A 23843-nucleotide genomic window follows, 5' to 3' on the forward strand; every position below is an offset into this window, starting at 1 on the left:
AAGAAGAGAAGGCTGAGAGGAGATAGGATAGCCATGTATAAATATGTGAGAGGAAGCCACAAGGAGGAGGGAGCAAGCTTGTTTTCTGCTTCCTTGGAGACTAGGACGCGGAACAATGGCTTCAAACTACAAGAGAGGAGATTCCATCTGAACATGAGGAAGAACTACCTGACTGTGAGAGCCGTTCAGCAGTGGAACTCTCTGCTCCGGAGTGTGGTGGAGGCTCCTTCTTTGGAAGCTTTTAAACAGAGTCTGGATGGCCATCTGTCAGGGGTGATTTGAATGCAATATTCCTGCTTCTTGGCAGAATGGGGTTGGACTGGATGGCCCATGAGGTCTCTTCCAACTCTCTGATTCTATGATTCCACGTTGCTTAAGTCGCATTGACCGACCGTCTGCGCAGGGTTCCATACTTCTCACTTTAACAACACAGCTGTTCAATGCTAAGGCTTCCCGCCAAAATGGAACTGTAGAGGAGAGTCTACTGAACAAGCCAGTAGCTGCCGCATACCAGCACTGCTATCTGTTGAGGAGTTACAAAGGTGGAGGCATTGCTTTTTATTCAACCCTCGTAGAAATTTTGGACGGGATGGTCTTGGGGTCTCTTCCAACTCTGGGGTCCTGTGACCCTAGAATGGAATAGGAGTCCTCTTAACTTTTCACAGGTCAATCCTAGTAGATTTTGCACCCTCCATCTTCCATCCTCCTGCCTCAGTAGGCATTTGCAATACTCAAGGAGCAGCATCTGCAACTGGACCTGGAGAAAGCGTGCTCTCTTTCTCTCTTTCTCACACACACCATTCAAGCTCCACCGGCCGTAGCTGCTGCCTCCAGTGTTTATTTAGTTTCTGAATAGATTAACGTTGGCAAACCCTGCGCTCCAGCAGGGAATACGGCCAGGAAAGCATTCCTGGTTCCCAGGTTTCGGGGATTCTGATGTAATCGGGTTGAGGTTAGATATCCGAGGGAAGGGAACTCTCCTCTAGCGCTGATACAACACCAGGAATATTATTTAGAAGTCTCTTGACCTGCGTCTGTCAGAATGAATGCATTTGGACACTGCTTGAGCTGCCATGGCTCTATGCTCTTTGGTCCTGGGAGTTGTAGTTTGATAAGGTCTTGAGCCTTCTGTGCCCAAGAAAGCCAAACTACAACTCACAGGATTCCTTAGCACGGAGCCATAGTTGGAGTTGATTTGAAGTCGCAAAACAACAAGCAACTACCCTCATGTTTCCTACAGGAAATCTTCCATCGCCTCTACGTGATTTATACTGTGGGCTACTCCATCTCCTTGACCTCCCTAACCATTGCTGTTCTTATCCTGGGCTATTTCAGGTAAGCCGTGTCAATTCGGTCTCCATAATTTCATCCATGCATATGGATGTGTACATGTCTATGGCAAAGGCAGTGGCAGCTGAAAAGGCCAATGCAATTCAAGGTTACACCAAGAGGAGTACAGGTAGTCCCCAAGTTACGAACAAGAAGGGTTCTGTAAGTTTGTTCTTAAATGGAATTTGTATGTAAGTCAGAACAGGTACATTTTTAAAGTGTAACTCCAGCCAAAGATAGATAGATAGATAGATAGATAGATAGATAGATAGATAGATAGATAGATAGATGATATATGATAGATAGATAAATAGATAGATGATAGATAGATAGATAGATAGATAGATAGATAGATAGATAGATAGATGCTTACTTACTTAGGAGATCCCTCATAGCTTGAGGATGATTGTCTTCTAGATGTGGGTCCGTAGGTGGCTGTGGCGCCCTTCCAATGTGTTACTTCCAATGTGTTACTTACTTACCTAGGTGATCCCTTGTTGTCCGGGTAAGATTGTCCTCCAGGTGCAGTGTCCTGGTATGTAGTGGTACGTAGGTGACTGTGGAGCCCGATTCTTGACCTGCATGTTCTCCTGCAGTGAGGGCATCAGTTTCCAGGTTGAAGGTGGTCCCGGTCAGGGTTGGCTAGACACACCTTTCACTTGGTCCATTTTTCTCTTTTGACCTCCATTCGTGCCTCTTCAAATTCTACAGCACTGCTGGTCACAGCCAACCTCCAGCTAGACCGTTCAAGGGCCAGGATTTCCCAGTTCTCGGTGTCTCTGCCACAGTTTTTAAGGTTGGCTTTGAACCCATCTTTAAATCTCTCTTTCCTGTCCTCCAACATTCCGTTTCCCATTCTTGAGTTTGGAGTAGAGCAACTCCTTTTGGAGATGGTGGTCAGGCATCCAGACAACGTGGCCAGTCCAGCGGAGTTGATGACGGAGGACCATCGCTTCAGTGCTGCTAGGCTTTGCTTCTTCCAGCACACTGACACTTGTCCGCATGTCTTCCCAAGAGATTTGCAGAATTTTTCAGAAGCAACGCTGATGGAATCATTCTAGGAGTTACATGTGACATCTGTAGACAGTCCGCGTTTTGCAGGCATATAGCAGGGTTGGGAGGACAATAGCTTTATTAACAAGAACCTTGGTATCCCTACAGATTCCCGGTCCTCAAACACTCTCTGCTTCATTTAGAAAAATGCTGCACTCGCAGACCTCAGGCGGTGTTGAATTTCAATGTCAATATTGACTTTTGTGGAGAGGTGGCTGCCAAAGGAGCGGAAATGGTCAACATTTTCCAATGTTACACCATTAAGCATTGCAGACAGATTGGCTGGTGACTGCTGGAAGAGCACTTTAGTTTTCTTGATGTTCAATGAGGCCGAGCTTCTCATATGCTCCTGCAAAGGTGTTTAGAGTGGCTTAGGGGTCTTCTTCTGAGTGTGCACAGGTGACATTGTCATCAGCATATTGGAGTTCTATAATGGATGTTGTTGTGACCTTGGTTTTGGCTTTCAGTCTGCTGAGGATAGATGGATGGATGGATGGATGGATGGATGGATAGATAGATAGATAGATAGATAGATAGATAGATAGATAGATATGGACTTTTGGATGGCTTAGGGAAGGCTTAACACCCCTACAATGTTTGTTTTGCTGTCTGTGCCCCTCTTCAGATTTCCCCTCACTTTCCATCCCTGTGAAAAATGTGGCTTGTTGTGGAAACAAGGATTGCAGATAAACATTTCCCCATGATAATAACTCTTCCAGAAGTGAATTTCCCTTCCAAAGGGTAGATTTCTCTAACTTTCTGTTGTCTCACCGCTGTCCTTAACTAGAAGTCGTTTGTAAGCCAGACATTTGTAACTTGGGGACGGCCTGTATCGTGTTAATGGAGAACAGCCTTAGTTCCACGCTCTTCTGTTTTGGTTAGAGTTCACCTGGAATAATCCTGTGTCCAGTTCTGGACAACATAATTCAAGAAGGATATGGGCAAGCTGGACATGGCCCATGTGGACCACAGGAGGAAAAGTTGTCCATTAGAGATCCTAATTGTGATGTTCCTGACTAATGGACACCTTGAGTGGCCCTTTTGGATGTTGATTCTCCCCTTCTCTCCTCCTCCCCAGGCGCTTGCACTGTACACGGAATTATATCCACATGCACCTCTTTGTCTCCTTCATCCTCCGCGCCATCAGCATCTTTGTGAAGGACGCCGTCCTCTACACCGGCTCAGCGCTGGAGGAGACGGAGCGCATCTCAGAAGAGGACTTCAAGTCCATCACCGAGGCGCCTCCGGCAGACAAATCTTCCCTTGTGAGTCTGACCCTCCTGTTGCCCTGAACCCAAATGCCACAGATCGAACAAGAAGGGCTCAATGGTGGGGAACCTGTCCCCAAATCAACCAAGGGTCTGAATCCAAGGGTGCATCTACACAATAGAATTAATTCAGTTGGACACTACTTTAATGACGTTGGCTCAATGCTATGGAGCCCCTGGTGACACAGTAGGTTAAACCCTTGTGCCAGCAGGACTGAAGACCGACAGGTCCGGGGAGAGTGCGGATGAGCTCCCTCTGTCAGCTCCAGCTCCCCATGCGGGGACATGAGAGAAGCCTCCCACAACGATGGTAAATGTGAGAGAAGCCTCCCACAAGGGCAATGTCCACTGGGTAACGTCTTTGCAGGTGGCCAATTCTCTCACACCAGAAGCGGCTTGCAGTTTCTCAAGTCCTTCCTGACACGAAAAAAATGCTATGGAGGCCTGGGGGTTGTAGTTTGGTGAGGAACCACCATTCTTGGGCAGAAAAGGTTACAGACCTACAATTCAGACCTATCTCCCCTAGATTACTCAAGGCTGTTAGATGACCATGTTCCAGTAGCATTCTCTCCTGACGTTTTGCCTGCACCTGCAACTGGCATATTCAGAGGTCTGTGGAAGTGAGGCAAGTGGAGTGTAGATATAGTAAAGGTAAAGGTTTTCCCCTGACATGAAGTCCAGTCGTGTCCGACTCTGGGGGTCGGTGCTCATCTCCATTTCTAAGCCGAAGAGCCGGCGTTGTCCGTTGACACCTCCAAGGCCATGTGGCCTGCATGACTGCATGGAGCGCCGTTACCTTCCCACCAGAGCAGTACCTACCAATCTACTCTCATTTGCAAGTTTTCAAGCTACTAGTTTGGCAGAAGCTGGAGCTGACAGCGGGAGCTCACCCTGCTGCAGTCTTTCAATCAACAAGCTCAGCATCTCAGCGGTTTAACCCACTGCACCACCAGGGGCTCCAGTGTAGTTATACCTGTGGAATAATATCCAGGGTGGGAGAAAGAGTGTATGTCTGTTTAAAGCAAGTGTGAACCAAAATCAAGACAGTAAATAATAAGCACCACTCAGAAACAGGAGAATTCCAGACAGCAAGCAATCAAGGGCCAGTTAATGCCTCCCAAACAAAGGGTACCTCCAGACAACAACAGCCAATCTATTTATTTATTTATTTATTTACTATATTTATATTCCTCTCAGTTCGCAAGCGACTCGGGGTGGTTTACAATTGGTGCCAAGACCATAAAATACAATTTCAGTACAATACAAACAGCGAGGGTATCTATATGCAGATACCATTGTTGATTGACTTTGCAGACTGCTTAGCTACTCATGTTATTCAAGCTTGCTAATTGCAATATACACACTTGCTCTAAAGAGACAAGGTTTTTTTTCTCGCACCCTGGATATTATTCCACAGGCATATATACACTCCACCTGCCTCACTGCCAACAGAGCCTCTGAAAATGCCATTAGCCACAGATGCAGGCAAAACGAAAGGAGAGAATGCTGCTGGGGCATGGGCATGCAGCCCGAAAAACTCACAGCAACCCAGTTCTAGGTAGTCCCCTGACACTAAGTCCAGTCATGTCTGACTCTGGGGTGTGGTGCTCATCTCCATTTCTAAGCCGAAGAGCCAGCGTCTCCAAGGTCATGTGGCCGGCATGACTGCATGGAGCGCCGTTCTAGAACCCAGTTCTAGTGTTAATAAAATAATATTTGTGCCCATCGTCAATTGATACCCAGTGGCCTTCACCGCTAGGTGGCACTGTGGATCACATCTCACACTTCTTTCTCGATCCAATGCGGACCGAAGACTTGCACGGCTTGATTCGTGTGTATATTCCAAGCGTACATGCCTCAAGATCCTCTGTTTGTGTGCCTTCAAGACATTCCTTACATATGGTGACTAAGGCAACTCAAGGGATGGCTTGGCAAGGGTTTGACTCTGGCCTCCTCTGTGGCCGAGAGTGGATGACTTTCCCAAGATCGCCATAAGTATGTGTCATTGTATAGATATATAGTTCCATAACAGAAGGTGCACCAAAGCAGTGAAAGGCTATCATATTGAGGAGAAGGCAAGCTTGTTTTCTGCCGCTCCAGAGACAATGCTCCTAACCCCTCCATCTCTTTCCTCAGGTGGGCTGCAAGGTTGCCGTGACCTTGTTCCTTTACTTCCTGGCCACCAACTACTACTGGATTCTGGTGGAAGGCCTCTACCTCCACAGCCTCATCTTCATGGCATTCTTCTCGGAGAAGAAATATCTTTGGGGATTAACCTTCTTTGGCTGGGGTGAGTCTCGGTTCGCTTTCCGTCCTTATCAGTCGATCAAAGCATTTCACATGATTCTACTAAGACAGTGTTTCTCAACCTGGGGTCGGCACCCCTGGAGGGGTCGCGAGGGGGTGTCAGAGGGGTCACCAAAGACCATCAGAAAACACAGTATTTTCTGTTGGTCATGGAGGTTCTGTGTGGGAAGTTTGGCCCAATACAATCCTTGGTAGGGTTCGAATGCTCTTTGATTGTAGGTGAACTATAAACTCAGCAACTACAACTCCCAAATGTCAAGGTCTATTTTCCCCAAACTCTACTAGTGTTTACATTTTGAGCATACTGAGAATTCATGCCAAGTTTGGTCCAGATCCATCATTGTTTGAGTCTACAGTTCTCTCTGGATGTAGGTAAACTACAACTCCCAAAACCCAAGGTCAGTGCCCACCAAACCCTTTCAGTATTTTTCTGTTGGTCATGGGAATTCTGTGTGCCAAGTTTGATTCAGTTCCATTGTTGGTGGAGTTCAGAATGCTCTTTGATTGTAGGTGAACTATAAATCCCAGCAACTATTTATTTATTTATTTATTTATTATTTGCACTTGTTAACCGCCACTCTCAAGCCCGAAGGCGACTCGTGGCGGTGTACAGAACATAGAACACAAAGGACAACAGGTTACAATAAATCAGGACCACAACACACATCTTACTAATACACAGCTACTTAACTAAAAATCCGCTTCGTCTTGTTTAGGGTCATAATCAATCTCGTAGTCATGGTCCATTCCGGTGGTCATTCCAAAAACATAGCACTTAGTTGAAGGCCTTCTCAAAGAGCCAGGTTTTCAGGCCCTTGCGGAAGGCCATGAGGGAAGGCGCCTGTCTGATTTCAGCAGGGAGGGAGTTCCACAGCCGGGGGGCCACCACCGAGAAGGCCCGCTCTCTTGTCCCCGCCAGGCGTGCCTGTGAGGCAGGCGGGACCGAGAGAAGGGCCTCCCCGGATGATCTTAAGGTCCTCGTGGGCTCGTAGGCCGAGATGCGGTTCTCAAGGTATTTTGGGCCGGAACCGTTTAGGGCTTTGTAGGATAACACCAGCACCTTAAATTGGGCCCGGTAGCTAATTGGCAGCCAGTGGAGCTGGGACAGCAAGGGCGTTGTGTGCTCCCTGCGTCCCGCTCCGGTTAACAACATGGCTGCCGCACGCTGGACTAGCTGGAGCTTCCGGGCCGTCTTCAAGGGCAGCCCCACGTAGAGAGCGTTGCAGTAGTCGAGGCGGAATGTGACCAAAGCGTGTACCACCGTGGCCAAGTCAGACTTCCCAAGATACGGGCGCAGCTGGCGCACGAGCCGAAGCTGTGCAAATGCTCCCCTGGTCACCGCCGAAACCTGGGGATCCAGGCTCAGTGATGAGTCCAGGGTCACACCCAAGCTGCGAACCTGTGCCTTCAAGGGGAGTGCGACCCCGTCCAGCACGGGCTGTAACCCTATACCTTGTTCGGCCTTGCGACTGACCAGGAGTACCTCTGTCTTGTCTGGATTTAATTTCAGTTTGTTCGCCCTCATCCAGACCGTCACAGCGGCCAGGCACCGGTTCAGGACTTCGACAGCCTCCTTAGTAGCAGGTGGAAAGGAGTGACAGAGTTGGACGTCATCTGCATACAGATGACACCGCACCCCGAAACTCCGGATGATCTCACCCAGCGGCTTCATGTAGATGTTAAACAGCATGGGGGACAGTATGGAGCCCTGAGGAACACCACAGGTCAACGGCTGTGGTGTTGAACAGGAGTCCCCCAATAACACCTTCTGGGTACGACCCTCCAGAAATGACTGGAGCCACCGCAAAGCGGTGCCTCCAAGGCCCATCTCTGCAAGGCGTCCCAGAAGAATACCGTGGTCGACGGTATCGAAGGCCGCTGAGAGGTCCAGAAGCACCAACAGGGACACACTCCCCCTGTCTAGCTCCCGGCGGAGATCATCCACTAAGGCGACCAAGACCGTCTCGGTACCATGTCCCGGTCTGAAGCCAGACTGTGCCGGATCCAGATAATCCGTGTCTCTCAAGAATACCTGGAGTTGTGAGGCCACCACGCTTTCCATGACTTTGCCCAAGAAGGGAAGATTGGAAACAGGCCGAAAGTTGTCAAATTTGGTGGGGTCCAGTGATGGTTTCTTCAACAGCGGCTTTATAATAGCCTGTTTTAGGCTCGCTGGAATCATGCCTTCCCGAAGGGAGGCATTAACCACCACTGTTACCCACTCAGTCAATCCCCCTCTGGCCTCTTTCAGAAGCCAGGATGGGCAGGGGTCTAGGATGGACGTGGTAGGCCTCATTCCTCCAAGTATCTTGTCCACATCCTCGGGTTTCACAAACTGAAAAGAATCCATCAAAATAGGACAAGCAGGTGCTTGTGTCACATCCACCGAGACTGCATTTAATGTGGCGTCCAGCCCAGAACGGATCAAAGCGACTTTGTCTGCGAAGAACCGAGCAAATGCTTCACAGCGCGTGGCCGAGTTGTCAGGGCTCCCACCTGAGGTAGGGGGAGTTAAAAGACCTCTGACAATCCGAAACAACTCCGCCGGACGGTTTTTTGCAGACGCAATAGTGGCCGCAAAGAAAGTTTTCTTTGCGGCTTTTATTGCTGCGGCATATGCCCTTAGAAAGGACACAAACCGTGCTCAATTTGGCTCGCTTGGGTCTGAGCGCCACACGCTCTCTAGTTCCCTCTTCCTTCACTTCATCGCTGCCAGCTCCTCAGTGAACCAAGGAGCTGGTTTAGCTCGGTTACTTGAGAGGGGACGTTCCGGAGCGATCCTGTCAATTGCCCTGGTCATCTCCCTATTCCAGAGAGCGACCAAGGCCTCGACATGGTCACCTACCGAGGTAGCGGGGAACTCCCCAAGAGCCATCAGGAATCCGTTCGGATCCATAAGCCTCCTGGGGCGGACCATCTTAATGGGTCCTCCACCTTTGCGGAGGTTAGGGGGCGCAGTGAGCCTAAATCTGATCAGGAAGTGGTCGGTCCATGGCAACGGAGAGATAGACAGCTCCTCCACACCGCCACCTTGCTCCCATCCCTGGCAGAAGACCAAGTCCAATGTGTGTCCAGCACAGTGGGTGGGGCCAGTTATTTGTTGGGACAGCCCCATGGTTGCCATGGCAGACATGAAGTCCTGAGCCGCTCCTGTGAGGGTTGCCTCGGCATGGATGTTGAAGTCCCCCAGCACAAGAAGCCATTGGGACTCCACCACCAGGCTCGAGACCACCCCCGCTAGCTCAGGCAGGGAGACTGTAGTGCAGCGAGGTGGACGGTACACTACAAGAATCCCTATTCTGTCCCGGTCACCCACCCTCAGGTGGACGCATTCGAAATTTGTGGTCTGCGGGATGGGACTCCTGGTCAGATGGATGGAATCTCTATAGACCACTGCGACCCCGCCTCCCCGTCCTCCGGCTCTTGGTTGGTGTTGCACGGAGAAACCTGGAGGACAAAGCTGGGAGAGATTTACGCCCCCCGCTTCATCCAGCCAGGTCTCCGTGATGCACGCCAGATCTGCCCGCTCCTCCAGGATTAAATCCTGGATCCAGGTCGTTTTTCCGTTGACAGATCTGGCGTTCAACAACACTACCTTCAAACCGGAGGGCCCGCTCACCTGGTTACACCAATTTACCTTAGGAGACCGGTTGGGGGTTGTTAATGTGGATAAGCGGTCCGAATTAGGCCGAATTCGAGGTCTCCTTTTCCCGCATCTCCTCCTTCCCACCACGACCTCTATGGGGGCCCCTCGGCTAATGGAACACCTCCCCCCCTCCATGCCGCAATCTAAAGACAAGATCTTGCTTTCTGCTTTGTTCGTTGTTTGATTTTTCGGTCCTTGGCCATATCCTTTCTTCCCCTCTACCCCCCTCCCCACCTCATTTTTATTTACAGGGTCCAACCCACCTCCTCTCTTGTCCCTTACACTATACAATAGTAACAAGGATAGTACACAAAGGGGGATGGGGGACCACATGGATAACAGCTATACAGGTGGTGTTCGATGTTCCGGCCACACCAATCGAATAGTTCATAAAGTGCACAAGTAAAGTGCTAGGTCTAAAGTGCAATAAGTGCCCTATATTGATTGGACGGTAGCTACAGTAGCTAAAATGCGGCACGGAGGGACAGGGAAGGGGCGAAAGTGCTAGTGCAGTTGGCGGCAAGGCAGGCGCCTTAAAGTGCTTTCTTACGTAAAGTGCTATATTTCGTATTTATATCACATTATCAACCGATATAAGCCCAGGAATGTGCAAGCTGATGGTATATAATCACCCTCCTATGGGGCTGAGAGATGGCAAGTTAGCTCAAAGCTGTTGTGACCCAGATGGAGTCTCTAGACGGTTGGAATGAAGCGGATGGGGGCTTCTGGGGGTGGCAACTCGGCAGTGGGACAGCACTGTTGGTCGATTACAGTAATTACAGTAATTACACACTCTGTACTAACACAGAGAGGGCCGGCCCAAGGTCTACACAAAGCCAGCGCTAAAGGTCTACACAGAGGTCTACCCAAAAGGTCTGCACCGAGGTCTACACAGAGAAGGCCAACACAATATAAGGTCTACACAATATAAGGTCTACACAAAAAGGTCGGCACAAAGTGTCTACCCAGGGGTCCGCACAGGGACAGTCAGACCCTCCGCAGTCTCGTCGCTGCGTCCAGATGGAAGAGTGGGACGGCCGTTCAGATGGTCTAGGCGGTGGTGTGGCCTATGCGGCTCCCAGCGATGGCGGCTGTGGTGGTTTCGGCTGGGCGATGGCGGCCGCAGATAAGCAGCAAGCTGGTGGTGATAGCGGCCGCAGCAGCTGCGGTGACGGCAATGGTCCGGCCTGGTGGCAGGTGCGGAAACTACAACTCCCACAGGACAAAATCAATACCCTCCCCCAATCTGTTACTATTCATAACAGCAGCAAAATAGTGGAGCCTCCGGTGGCGCAGTGGGTTAAATCCCTGTGCCGGCAGGACTGAAGACCGACAGGTTGCAGGTTCGAATCCGGGGAGAGGCAGATGAGCTCCCTCTGTCAGCTCCAGCTCCCCAAGCGCGGACATGAGAGAAGCCTCCCACAAGGATGATAAAAACATCAAATCATCTGGGCGTCCCCGGGCAACGTACTTACAGACGGCCAATTCTCTCACAGAAGTGACTTGCAGTTTCTCAAGTCACGACAGCAGCAAAATGAGTTATGAAGTAGCAACGAAACTAATTTTATGGTTGGGGGTCACCATAACATGAGGAAGCGTATTAAGGGGTCGTGGCATTAGGAAGGTTGAGAAGCACTGTACTAAGATGTGTAATACTTGGATGTGGAGCTTATCAAATGGACTTCAGGAAACAGAAGCCTACCTCTGATATTGCATGCTATCTCATTGTCTTCCATGTCATCAAGTGTTGTTTGTGTTGCACCATCCTTATGCTGAACCCCAGTACTGTGCATCTGATAACGCATTTGTTGCTATGAGCTCTGTTTCCACAATTCAGTTTCATCAAGTGCTACACTGAAGGCAGTGAGACCTAACTGTGCCCAAACTGCCTGCAAACCTGCAACCAAATTTACATTACTCATACAGAACTCATCTTGTCGTTGTTTGTTTGTTCAGTCGCTTCAGACGCTTGGTGACCTCCTGGACCAGCCCAGACCAAAGCTCCCTGTCAGCCATCACCACCCCCAGCTCCTTCAGAGTCAAGCCAGTCACTTCAAGGATGCCATCCATCCATCTTGCCCTTGATCGGCCCCTCTTCCTTTTTCCTTCCCTTTTCTCCAGCATCATTCTCTTCTCCAAGCTTTCCTGTCTTCTCCTGATGTGGCCCAAATACTTCATCTTTGCCTCTTATATCCTTCCCTCCAATGAGCAGTTGGGTTTTATTTCCCGGAGGCTGGACTGGTTGGATCTTCTCGCTGTCCAAGGCACTCTCAGAACGTTCCTCCAACACCACAGTTCAAAAGGGTCTCTCTTCCTTTGCTCAGCCTTCCCTAAGGTCCAGCTCTCACATCCAAAACCAAAGGACACTGCCCACCAAACCCTTCCAGTATCTTCTGTTGGTCATGGGAGAACTGTGTGCCAAGTTTGGTTCAATTCCATCGTTGGTGGGGTTCAGAATGCTCTTTGTTTGTAGGTGAACTATAAATCCCAGCAACTACAACTCCCAAATGACAAAATCATTTTTTTGAGTGAAGGACATACGTTGGGTTGTTAGGTGTCTTGTGTCCAAATTTGGTGTCAATTCGTCCAGTGGTTTTTGAGTTTTGTTAATCCCACAAACGAACATTACATTTTTATTTATATAGATTATTATTATTATTATTATTATTATTATTAATATTGGCAATCAAGATATCAACAGTGACAAATGCAAGATACTCCACTTTGGCAGAAAAAAATGAAATGCAAAGATACAGAATGGGGGACAATGAGGCCTGGCTCGAGAGCAGTACGTGTGAAAAAGATCTTGGAGTCCTCATTGACAACAAGTTAAACATGAGCCAACAATGTGATGTGGCGGCAAAAAAAGCCAATGGGATTTTGGCCTGCATCAATAGGAGCATAGTTCCTAGATCTAAGGAAATAATGCTACCCCTCTACTCTGCTTTGGTTAGACCACATCTGGAATATTGTGTCCAATTCTGGGCACCACAATTCAAGAGAGATATTGACAAGCTGGAATGTGTCCAGAGGAGGGCGACTGAAATGATCAAGGGTCTGGAGAACAAACCCTATGAGGAGCGGCTTAGGGAACTGGGCATGTTTAGCCTGAAGAAGAGAAGGCTGAGAGGAGATATGATAGCCATGTATAAATATGTGAGAGGAAGCCACAGGGAGGAGGGAGCAAGCTTGTTTTCTGCTTCCTGGGAGACTAGGACGCGGAACAATGGCTTCAAACTACAAGAGAGGAGATTCCATCTGAACATGAGGAAGAACTTCCTGACTGTGAGAGCCGTTCAGCAGTGGAACTCTCTGCCCCGGAGTGTGGTGGAGGCTCCTTCTTTGGAAGCTTTTAAACAGAGGCTGGATGGCCATCTGTCAGGGGTGATTTGAATGCAATATTCCTGCTTCTTGGCAGAATGGGGTTGGACTGGATGGCCCAGGAGGTCTCTTCCAACTCTTTGATTCTATGATTCTATGATTCTATATGCTGATTTTTGTATTATTATTATTATTATTATTATTATTATTATTATTATTAACCTGCCTTCTTGCGCTCAAGGTGAGGTACAACAGGTTTAAAACAGAGGAATAAAACACAGCACAATTAAAATACATATAACACAAAACTAAGGGATGAGAGAAAATGTTTTGGATGGACTTTGGTTTGTTTTGGAGGCACAAACCACGCCAAAAATGAAATAATCAGAAAGGGACCCTGAGGCTGTATGGAAGATTTGTTTTTCCTTCCCTTGTTTAGTGGAAGTTGTTCAAAGGGAAGAGTTGCCTAAAAATTAAAGAATTGCTTTTCCAGAACAGGTCAAAAACCGAGCTGATTTTGCATCTGTTCTCCAAGATCAGCCCAAATGGATGATCTTGAGAAGGCCACCAAACAGAGTGTGACAGATGGCCACTTTACCCTCTTCATACCCACTGAAACAATTACCTTTTTCTCAGCCATCTAATTGCATTGGCTATAAAGAAACCTGCTGTAAGCCTGGCTTAGGATCCCTGCCAGGAAACTGTATCTAACCTTGTCAACAAATCCCCCAAATGAAAACAACACCAGCGCCAGAATTTGGTGCTCAGATTTCAACCGAGAAAATGTCAACATCTTTGTTAACTTGCCAGCCATCTGGGAATCCGAGATTCAGCTCCAGGACACAGCGGTTTGGTTCGTAGCCAGCCGTTGCTAAATCCGCCCTCCTTGCAATTGACCGAATCTTATAACAATTTCAATATTCTCCCAACATTTCACAGATGAAAGCCGGGCCACATGTTGGCAATCAGTATCATTTTGGAGCCGAACATTATGAATGAAGGATAGCAGAAAAGAGAGGTTGCAGCAGTTTGCTATTGCCAAAACCTACAGGAAAGGAAAATATTATTTTGCTTTTTGAATTGAAAATTTGGACACATGGAACACAACGTAGGAACTGGAACAAACTTGGTTACATGAAACAAAACCAAGGATCAGGAACCGAATGCTGTTTTCTTGAACTCAATGTTGCTCTCACAAAGGATTGTATCAGAAGAAGCCACTTAAAAGGTCTCCATCCCTCCCATGACATCACTTTGCACACACCTGCTTTTCCTAATCTTATCTCTAAGCCTCTGAGAAAACCTAGTCTGCCTCTGTTTAACATTTTGCCTATGGAGTTCAAGGCTACTTGTCTCTCACATTTCACTCACCCTGCACTTATTTATTTATTTATTTGCAGCTTTTATATTCCGCCCTTCTCACCCCGCAGGGGACTCAGGGCGGATTACAGTGTACACATATATGGCAAACTTTCAATGCCAATTTTGACATACAAACATATACAGACATACACAGAGGCTATTTAACTTTTTCTGGCTGCCAGGGGAGCTGTCGCTTTCATCATCCATCTGCGACGCTGATGAAGCACTTCCGCATTCCCCGCATGCTTCCCCGCTGGAATGCTTTGCTGGAGTCTTCTTTATGGCCTCATAAATCAGTTAATTTAGCCTCCTCACACTTTAAGGTGGTACCTTATTTTCCTCCTTGACAGATGCAACTGTCTTTCAGGTTGCAAAGGTCGATAACAGGCTACACACAATTGGTTGGAAACCCACTCCAACCCGGGCTGGCTTCGAACTCATGACCTTTTGGTCAGAGTGATCTTAATGCAGCTGATACTCAGCCAGCTGTGCCACAATCCCAGTGCTTCTGGCAGATTCTCATGAGAACCGATATTGCTTTCTCCAGTCTCGTGGGAACTGCCTGGAGATTCCCAAACAACTCTCTCCAGGCCACTTCTATCCTCCTCTGGACTCTCTCAGTCTTTCCCAGCATCCCCTTCCTCATCTTCTGAGCACTCAGAATCTGACCAGGCTACAACACTACCCACTTAATCATTCTGCAGGTGTGTGACCACATGTCCATTAGAACTGTATTTTACACAATGGAACCACTGCCAATGTATTTCTGTCTAACAAAGATTTTCTATCTAACAAGTTCCTGAACAATTTCATGAACAAAGAACAATGGGCACTAGATTCTTGTAGGTTTTTTTGGGCTATAGGGCCATGTTCTAGAGGCATTTCTCCTGACATTTCGCCTGCATCTATGGCAAGCATCTATGGCAAGGGAACCACTGACCGCAGAGGGAAGCTGATGAGGAAACATAACATACAAACAATCTACAAACCCACCAAGAAAATCCAACAAATGCTACATTCAGCAAAGGACAAGAGGGATCCTCTCACCTCTGCAGGAGTCTACCGTGTACCATGCAGCTGTGGACAAGTCTACATAGGGACCACCAAACGCAGCGCCCAGACATGCATCAAGGAACATGAAAGGCACTGCAGACTACTTCAACCAGAGAAGTCAGCCATAGCAGAGCACCTGATGAACCAGCCTGGGCACAGCATATTATTTGAGAACACAGAAATGCTGGACCACTCCAACAACCACCATGTCAGACTACACAGAGAAGCCATTGAAATCCACAAGCATGTGGACAATTTCAACAGAAAGGAGGAGACCATGAAAATGAACAAAATCTGGCTACCAGTATTAAAAAACTCTAAAATCACAACAACAAAACAGCAGAGAGGAAACAACCAGGCACATCTTAACACCTCTCAACAGAAAATTTTCCCAGGCTCAGTCAGGCCTTCAAATGCTAATGAAGGTGATCAGCTGCAACATTCACACCTAGCTTCAGCAGAGAAGAGCTCTTTGCCCCACCCCAGTCATTCCACAGATATATAAGCCCATTTTCCTATTTCCAACAGACCTCACTACCTCTGAGGATGCTTGCCATAGATGCAGGCGAAACGTCAGGAGAAATGCCTCTAGAACATGGCCCTATAGCCCGAAAAAACCTACAAGAATCTATTGATTCCAGCCATGAAAGCCTTCAACAATACAACAATGGGCACTGTTTAGTCATGTTAGGGTGAGTCTATATCCAGAGTCGTCTGGAGCAGAAATGCTCCACATGGGCCCCAGAGATGGCCAAAGCCACCTTCATGAACCCACAGTAGCAACAGGTCAGAGTTCTGTGATCCCTCCAGGATGAGACTTCATCAGCCCCACAGGACTTTACCATCTGTTTGCAATCTTCATTCCCATATGGCCACAGAAAGCGCATGGTCATCACTGGTGCCCTGTGCTAACAACAGAAGAGATGCCCACACACCCAAGAAGAAAGAAGGGGCCAAAGGGGATGGATCCCATTCCCTCATAGAGGAATCTAAAGAGAATTGAGACAGAATATGCTCTAGATCCCATTAGTTTGTTTCTTCATGTCTCCGGAGCCAGCTTTCTTCACCACCCAGCTCTTGTTGTCCATACAGAGGAATTGGAAATCCTGTGAGACGGGGGGTTTCCTCCCAAATCTGTGTACACAAGGGCAATTCTGGGAAACAAAATTGTGGGGCGGCTGTCCAGTTCTGCAATGTGGTGCCCCCTTCTCTCCCCTGAGATCTCCTGACCTTATAGGACCTGCATTGTACACACTGTGTGTATGGACTGGAGGTGCACAGCGCATACAATGTGGATGCTATAGAAGTCAACATCGGCGGCGCAACTGTCAAATCTTTTCTCCTTTGTGGTCTGTGCATTTGTGTGTGTGGCTGCAAGTCGGTATTTACGAAGCATTGGGTTAAATCCTACATCAGGGTCACACAGCTTCAAACTCCGCAGTCAAGTTCTTACGCTGAATGGCAGTGTTGTGCAATTTTGGGTGTATGCATTGCTCACATGTGAAAGTCAATACATAACTGGGCAAAAATTTGCAGCCACTTCAATAAGAGAACTGAAGCATGAGAACGATACCGACAGCATTCCGGCTAATGCATTTATATTAGGGATGGGCAAAGTTGGGATCTCCAGTCTAGGAAATGATGGCTCTCTCTGTGAGAAAACCAGCTCAGAAAGTGCAGGGCCTCAAGAGCATTCAGGGGAGTCTGAAGTAGCAACAGCAGATAAAAAATCGAGTGAAGAGCTGAGTGATAAAGAGGGTTCCCTTGGGAACCCACCTGTATCTACAGAAATCAACAAAAGTCTTCATTTACAAATCAGAGGCGAAAATAGGTTGTGTCGTTCAGAGAGATTAGGTGAGAAAGTTGTGGAGAAAATTCACGGGAAACAGAATGATTTCATGGGTGTCTATTAAACAACAAGTTGTTTACCTTAAGGTCAGTTCAGGCAACACTGCGTTAGAGTAAAAAGCCAAACTGAGTTCTCTTGTTCCTGGTTCAAGTCAAGCTTTGATTTTGAATTTAATATATCCTGGAAACTTTGATGTTCCTGTTTATGTGCTCCTGTTCAAGTTTTACTAGTTATACCTTCTTGATTGTGGTACCTGGTCAAAGTGGTCTCTGGTTAAGTTGTCCCTGGTCAAGTGGTTCCTGGTCAAAGTGGTCCCTGGTTAAGTGGTCCCTGATCAAGTGGTCCCTGGTCTCAGTGGTCCCTGGCCAAGTGGTATCTGGTCAAAGTGGTCCCTGGTCAAAGTGGTCCCTGGTCAAGTGGTCCCTGGCCAAGTGGTATCTGGTCAAAGTGGTCCCTGGTCAAAGTGGTCCCTGGTCAAAGTGGTCCCTGGTCAAGTGGTCCCTGGCCAAGTGGTATCTGGTCAAAGTGGTCCCTGGTCAAGTGGTCCATGGTCAAGTGGTCCCTGGTCACAGTGGTCCCTGGTTAAGCGGTCCCTAGTCAAGTGGTTCCTGGTCAAGTGGTTCCTGGTCAAGTGGTCCCTGGTCAAGTGGTCCCTGGTCAAGTGGTCCCTGGTCAAAGTGGTCTCTGGCCAAGTGCTACCTGGTTAAGTTGTCCCTGGTCAAGTGGTCCCTGGTCACACTGGTCCCTAATTAAGTGGTCCCTGGTCACAGTGGTCCCTGGCCAAGTGCTCCCTGGTTAAGTTGTCCCTGGTCGAGTGGTCCCTGGTCAAAGTGGTCCCTGGTCAAGTGGTCCCTGGTCACAGTGGTTCCTGGTCAAAGTGGTCCCTGGCCAAGTGGTCCCTGGTTAAGTTGTCCCTGGTCAAGTGGTCCCTGGTCAAGTGGTCCCTGGTTAAGTTGTCCCTGGTTACAGTGGTCCCTGGTCATAGTGGTCCCTGGTCAAGTGGTCCCTGGTTAAGTTGTCCCTGGTTACAGTGGTCCCTGGTCACAGTGGTCCCTGACCAAGTTGTCTCTGGTTAAGTTGTCTCTGGTTAAGTTGTCCCGGGTCAAAGTGGTCTCTGGTCAAAGTGGTCTCTGGTCAAAGTGGTCCCTGGTCAAGTGGTCCCTGGTCAAGTGGTCCGTGGTCAAAAAACAGCAGGGAACCATTGCATTAAATCCTCTGATATTATGAAAAGTCTCCAAATTCTACCAACTTCAACAAAAATCAGTGCAACTTCCAAGCAACAGTGGAGAAGGCTCCGAAATGTGCAAAAAGGAAGAGTACTTTGGGACTGCATGGGAGTTACAACAAAAGGCAAGGTAAAACAAAACTACAGATCTTCACAGACACTCTTTCCGTTTCTTTCCAGGGCTGCCAGCTGTGTTCGTCTTAGTCTGGGCCACCTTACGGGCAACGGTGGCAGATACAGAGTAAGTCCTACATTGATCTTTTGCTTTTGAAAGTGCAAACTTTGAAGTTAGTCCTTCCTTCTAACTTCCTTGGGGTGCCTTGAATATTTTTCCTGAGTGGAGCAAAAAAAAACCAACATCCCTGTTAAAAATGAAGAGTGGTGGAGAAAGAATATCCAAACTTTGTGTCATCTTTGAAGAAAGGCAAAGTTGTGGGTACAGGTCCCCCAAATAAAGGGATCATATTGTAGATCCCCAAACAAAGAGATTCTATGGATCAGGCATGGGCAAATTCTGGCCCTTCAGGTGTTTTGGACTAGTAGGCTGTTAGGAATTGTGGGAGTTGAAGTCCAAAACACCTGAAGGGCCAGAATTTGCCCATGCCTGGTCCATAGAATCCTTGGTGTCCCCTCTGTCATGGATTTATCCAGTCTCCTCTTCAAACTATCCAAGCTGGCAACTATCCCTACAACTTGTGGCAACGAGTTCCACAGTTTAACCATTAGCAAAGACTGGATTTGTCATTCTGATGGTACCCCAGGAAGGAATAATTCCTTAATATTGCTGCGCATTATGGTTTTTAAGCATGGATTACCAACTTGATGGGATTGTCTTTCTGCAGATGCTGGGATTTGAGCGCTGGCTACTTCAAGTGGTTCATTCAGGTGCCCATCCTTGCAGCTGTGATGGTGAGTAGCCCAGGCTCGTGACCTCATTGCATACTGGATTCGCCCCATTTCTGCACACTTTAAAAAAAAAAGAATTTTAATTATTTTATTGTGGCTTCTTAATACATTTTCATCACGTTATTTATATTCCGCTTTATCTCCCCGGAGGGACTCAGAGCAGATTACAGACGACACATATAAGGAAAGCATTCAATACCTTTTACACAGTGACCAACAACATGCAATACACAGACAAAGGTAAAGGTCTTCCCCCTTTTCGTCTCCGGTGTCTGGAGGTGATGCTCAACTCTGGCCATGGGGAGTGTTTGTTGCAATCCAGAGCAGGGAACGAGGCCCTAAGATAACTATCCACCACACTTGACTGTGAAAAACAATCCTTTTTTATTGAAGAAAAATGGTTACAGAATAAAGGAAAAATTGCAAGTCAAAAGCCAGAGCAAAATCAGCAAACATGAATTTAAATGGACAAAACAAAACCCAAAGCCACACTGTAAAATACTGGAACCTGTTAGCAATCTACTAACCATGCTTGATATCCTAGAAATCTTTCAAGACCATGGCCAGGGAAACCGGGAGAACTGCCAAGGTCTTCATCAATCTGAAACGATACCTGAACTGAGAAAGTCAGCCCGGCGGAAGGCACTTAAAGCCAAAGAATTGGTTCCATGAACCGCCCCTCTGCTTTGAAGCCATTGTTTGTTTTTCTTTTAATCGGGAAGACCTACGCAAGCTGAGTGATTTACTTCTGTCTTGCCAAATCTGGCCCCTTCTGTTCTCATTAAAGTTACCAGGTGCAGAAGGGAGTGAAAGGTCATGGCTTCCCTCTGAAACATTCTCATGAACACTGGTACTTTCATTTTCCAAATCTACAGAAGTTCCTTCCTCACTAATTTCAGGAGCATTGGCATCAAGAGGTACATGTTCATTAGCATCAGTAAATATATTTTCATTAGCATCAGGAGGAACAAACAGAGAATCAGGTTCAAGTTCAAACTCAGGCTGAACCCCAACAGTGTTCTTGTTCCACTTTTCCATGCAGAGGAGCCTGTTGTTCATAGACATATCCGATCGTGTTGCCGGCATGTCTGCATATCTGCACGGGGCACCCTTTTAACTTCCTGCCGAGGCGGTATCTACTGATCTTCTCGCATTGCATGCTTTCAAACTGCCAGTGTCGCGTTGCCAGAACTCTGCCAATATTTAGACAGAGATGAACCAAACAAAAACCTAGTTTGTATAACATAATTTAATTAAAACAGCACTTACTTTCTGACTGTTTTAATAGTCCAAAATATAAAACATAAAGATTTCACTCTATCACACAATATAAAACAAAAACAGCAAACGCTGTTGCAAGTTCAAGATAACTCTGTAGTCAAAAGATTCAGTCCAGTGGTCAAACACTGAGAGTTCAATAAACAAAGTCCAGGGATCAAGAGTCTATACCGTAGGCAAAAGCCAGTCCAAGATTCAAGGTTGCAGGATTCCAAAGGTTCAAGAGACAGGTTAGGACACCAAAAATCCACAAACCTGGGGGAAAACCAGCAGCATCTACCACCAAAATATGACAAATACTTTTCTCCCAAAGATCAGTCCCAAGGCTCGCTCCTTATATCCAGAAACACCCAGCTGCAACCCATCTCTTGCATACCTCCACCCTTAATTGCTTTCAGCCATGAACTCTTACTTACAGATTACTCAACCCTTTAGAACCAAGACTTGCATTAACCCTTCCATCACCAACTGCTAGGCCTGCCACCACCAACCACCATCAACTACAGAACATGATACATAACAGCTAGGTTGGCAAAAAGCTAGGGCTGGCAGGCAGGAGTTGGCAAAAGATAGGACTGACAGTCGGGAGCTCACTCTGTGTGGTGGGAAATAAGTGGACAGTTGAGCTAGAAGGTGGAGGAGACGATCCTATGTGATGGAGGTGAGGAAATTCTCCATCTTCTTTAGAGAGGGAGCTCCACGAAATGCCACGCCAAGAAGACGATTCCACCTGCTTACTTCCACAAATGGGATGAAGTCCTCGGAGATATTCCAGATAAAAATTCAAATTAATAATGATTTGCTACTTTGGGGAGTGTTGGATCATCTGAGTATAATAACTAATTGCCAGGAGTTATTTAAGGTAACAGTAAGAGCAGCCCATGTGGTGATTGCTAGAGGATGGAAAGACAAATCAAAATGGACGTTAAGTAATTGGAATGATTATATATATGACCAAATGCTGTTCCTACCGGCTGTTAGGAATTGTGGGAGTTGAAATCCAAAACACCCAGAGGGCCGAAGTTTGCCTATGGCTGGTGTAGATGCACCAGATTCCCCAAATCTCCCAACTTGTCCAACTATTGCAATTATGATCACCACAGTTCAAGAAAGAAGTAACTTTTCGGAGTTTTGGGATGCGATGGGCCTTCCTGTAGTGCATCAACTTGTTCCAAATTCAGCCCTTCTGTCAAAGTTGCAATTGAGAAGGTGTAATTTGCACATCTTGCATCCGTTTGCTTCATTTCTCCTGAGCACACAGGAGAGCTCCGCGTTCTTTTTCTCTGCTTCGGTGCAAAAACATTGTTCCCCAGCCCCAAAAAAGAAGGATGCAAAGGAAAAGCTTGCCATGCAAAAGAATTGGAGCCTGAAAAGAAAGGAGGGGGGGAGATGACAGGCCCACTTGGGAATGAAGGGAAAAGCGCAGAGACTAAACAAAGGCCTTGCCACAGAGCCCTTCCTCGTTCACTCGTTTGCTTTTGGAAAACGCTCTCCACAAACAATTTCTGTGCACGTCTCTTGGGGATTTTCTTCACCAAAGGACAACACTGCTGTCCAAGCCAATCGCAATCATGGAGGTCCTATATGGCATCCAGTTCAAGAGTTGGAAGGGGACTCCAAGGGCCATCCAGTCCAATTCCCTTCCACCAGGCAAGGCACAATCTGATCCCTACCAAAAGATGGCCATCCATCCTCTGTTTCAAAACCTCCAGAGAAGGGGAATCATAAAGTCGGAAGGGAACACCATGGGTCATCTAGCCCAACCCCCTTCTGCCAAGCAGGAAGGCATAGTCTGACCCCTACCAACAGAGAGTCATCTATGCTCTGTTTCAAAAGCTCCAGAGAAGGAGAGACTCCAACACACCCTGAATCATTGAGTTGGAAGGGAACCCCAACAGTCATCCAGTCCAATTCCCTTCTGCCAAGTAGGAGGACAACAATGTGATCCCTCCTTACAGATGGCCATCCATCTTCTGTTTAAGGACATCCAGGGAAGGAGAAACTCCAATGCACCCTGAATCATAAAGTTGAAAGGGAACCTCAAAGGTCATAGAATCAAAGAGTTAGAAGACACCTTGTGAGCCATCCAGTCGAATCTCCTTCTGCCATTCAGGAAGACACAATCTGACCCTTCCCTACAGATGGCAATCCATTCTCTGTTTCAAAACCTCCAGAAAGGGGGAGACTCCAACACACCCTGAATCATAAGAGTTGGAAGAGAACTCCAAAGGCCATTTAGTCCAACCCCCTTCTGCCAAGACACAATCCGATCCCTCCTGATAGATAGACAACCATCCATCCAGCACTTCAGAAAAGGAGACAGCACGTTCTCAGGCAGTTCAACTAGAGTTGAAATGGATCCCCAAAGGCCATCCAGTCCATTCTATTAAAGCATTCCTGACAGATGGGCATCCAACCTCTACTGAAAAAAAAATCATCAAAAGAGGTGTTTTTATTGTATTGTTAAGCTTAACAATCATCTGATTTTTATTACCTTGGATTTATTTTTAGCAAGCTCACAATTGTTTTACTGTTTGCAGTTGTTTTAGTGCTTTGTACACTCCCCGTTTTGTGTCTAAAGCAGTAAAAAAAATTGGAAGGACAGTGAATAAACATAAGAAATGCAGTTTGTACAGATCTCCTCTGACTCTAATGCCCTCCTTTTCTTCTTCTTCGTCTCTGTGATCTTCTCTTCTAGGCAAATTTTATCCTTTTTATCAAAATCATCCGGGTCCTTGCAACCAAACTCCGGGAGACCAATGCAGGGAGATGTGATACAAGACAACAGTATAGGTAAGTGGCAGAGCTGTGGAGCTGGCAGAGCTTCCCAAGGATCCCAAGTATGCCTGAGATAATAGCATTGAGCCATGGTTGTTTAAGTGGTGCCAAACTGCATCAATTCATCAGTGTAGCTGCAGCCGTCTTCATACATTGAAATGACTGTGGGTGATGACATTACAAAATGGTATGGTCTATCCAAAGCAGACACACAGACTCCAGCACTGGTTTTATAATAGCCATATTGGTTAGTTACACAGACAAAGGGGAAACGTTACATTTACTCCCAACATTCATTCATCCATACATTCATACTCACCATCCATCCTCCGTTCAGGTCTAATGCCTCTGGCATAAAAGATGCTGCATCCCTGCAGATCTGGCACACAATCGATAAAGAAAAGAGTCTCTTATGTACAGCTTTTGGTTATCCATTATTTGGCTATTTAGATAACTTCTGTCATTCAA

General features: G+C 47.1%; 1 protein-coding gene across 1 annotated transcript in view; it reads left to right on the forward strand.

The window, feature by feature from the left end:
• Window positions 1-23843, forward strand: part of PTH1R (parathyroid hormone 1 receptor) — a 183658-nt gene that overhangs the window by 145679 nt on the left and 14136 nt on the right. The window contains exons 5-10 of the mRNA XM_060782697.2: window positions 1241-1335; window positions 3461-3647; window positions 5787-5940; window positions 18594-18654; window positions 19256-19322; window positions 23296-23390. Coding sequence (XP_060638680.1) covers window positions 1241-1335; window positions 3461-3647; window positions 5787-5940; window positions 18594-18654; window positions 19256-19322; window positions 23296-23390 — 659 coding nt within the window. The remainder of the gene's footprint in view (window positions 1-1240; window positions 1336-3460; window positions 3648-5786; window positions 5941-18593; window positions 18655-19255; window positions 19323-23295; window positions 23391-23843) is intronic.

Source organism: Anolis sagrei, chromosome 6 (genome assembly GCF_037176765.1).
Source record: "Anolis sagrei isolate rAnoSag1 chromosome 6, rAnoSag1.mat, whole genome shotgun sequence".
NCBI lineage: Eukaryota > Metazoa > Chordata > Lepidosauria > Squamata > Dactyloidae > Anolis > Anolis sagrei.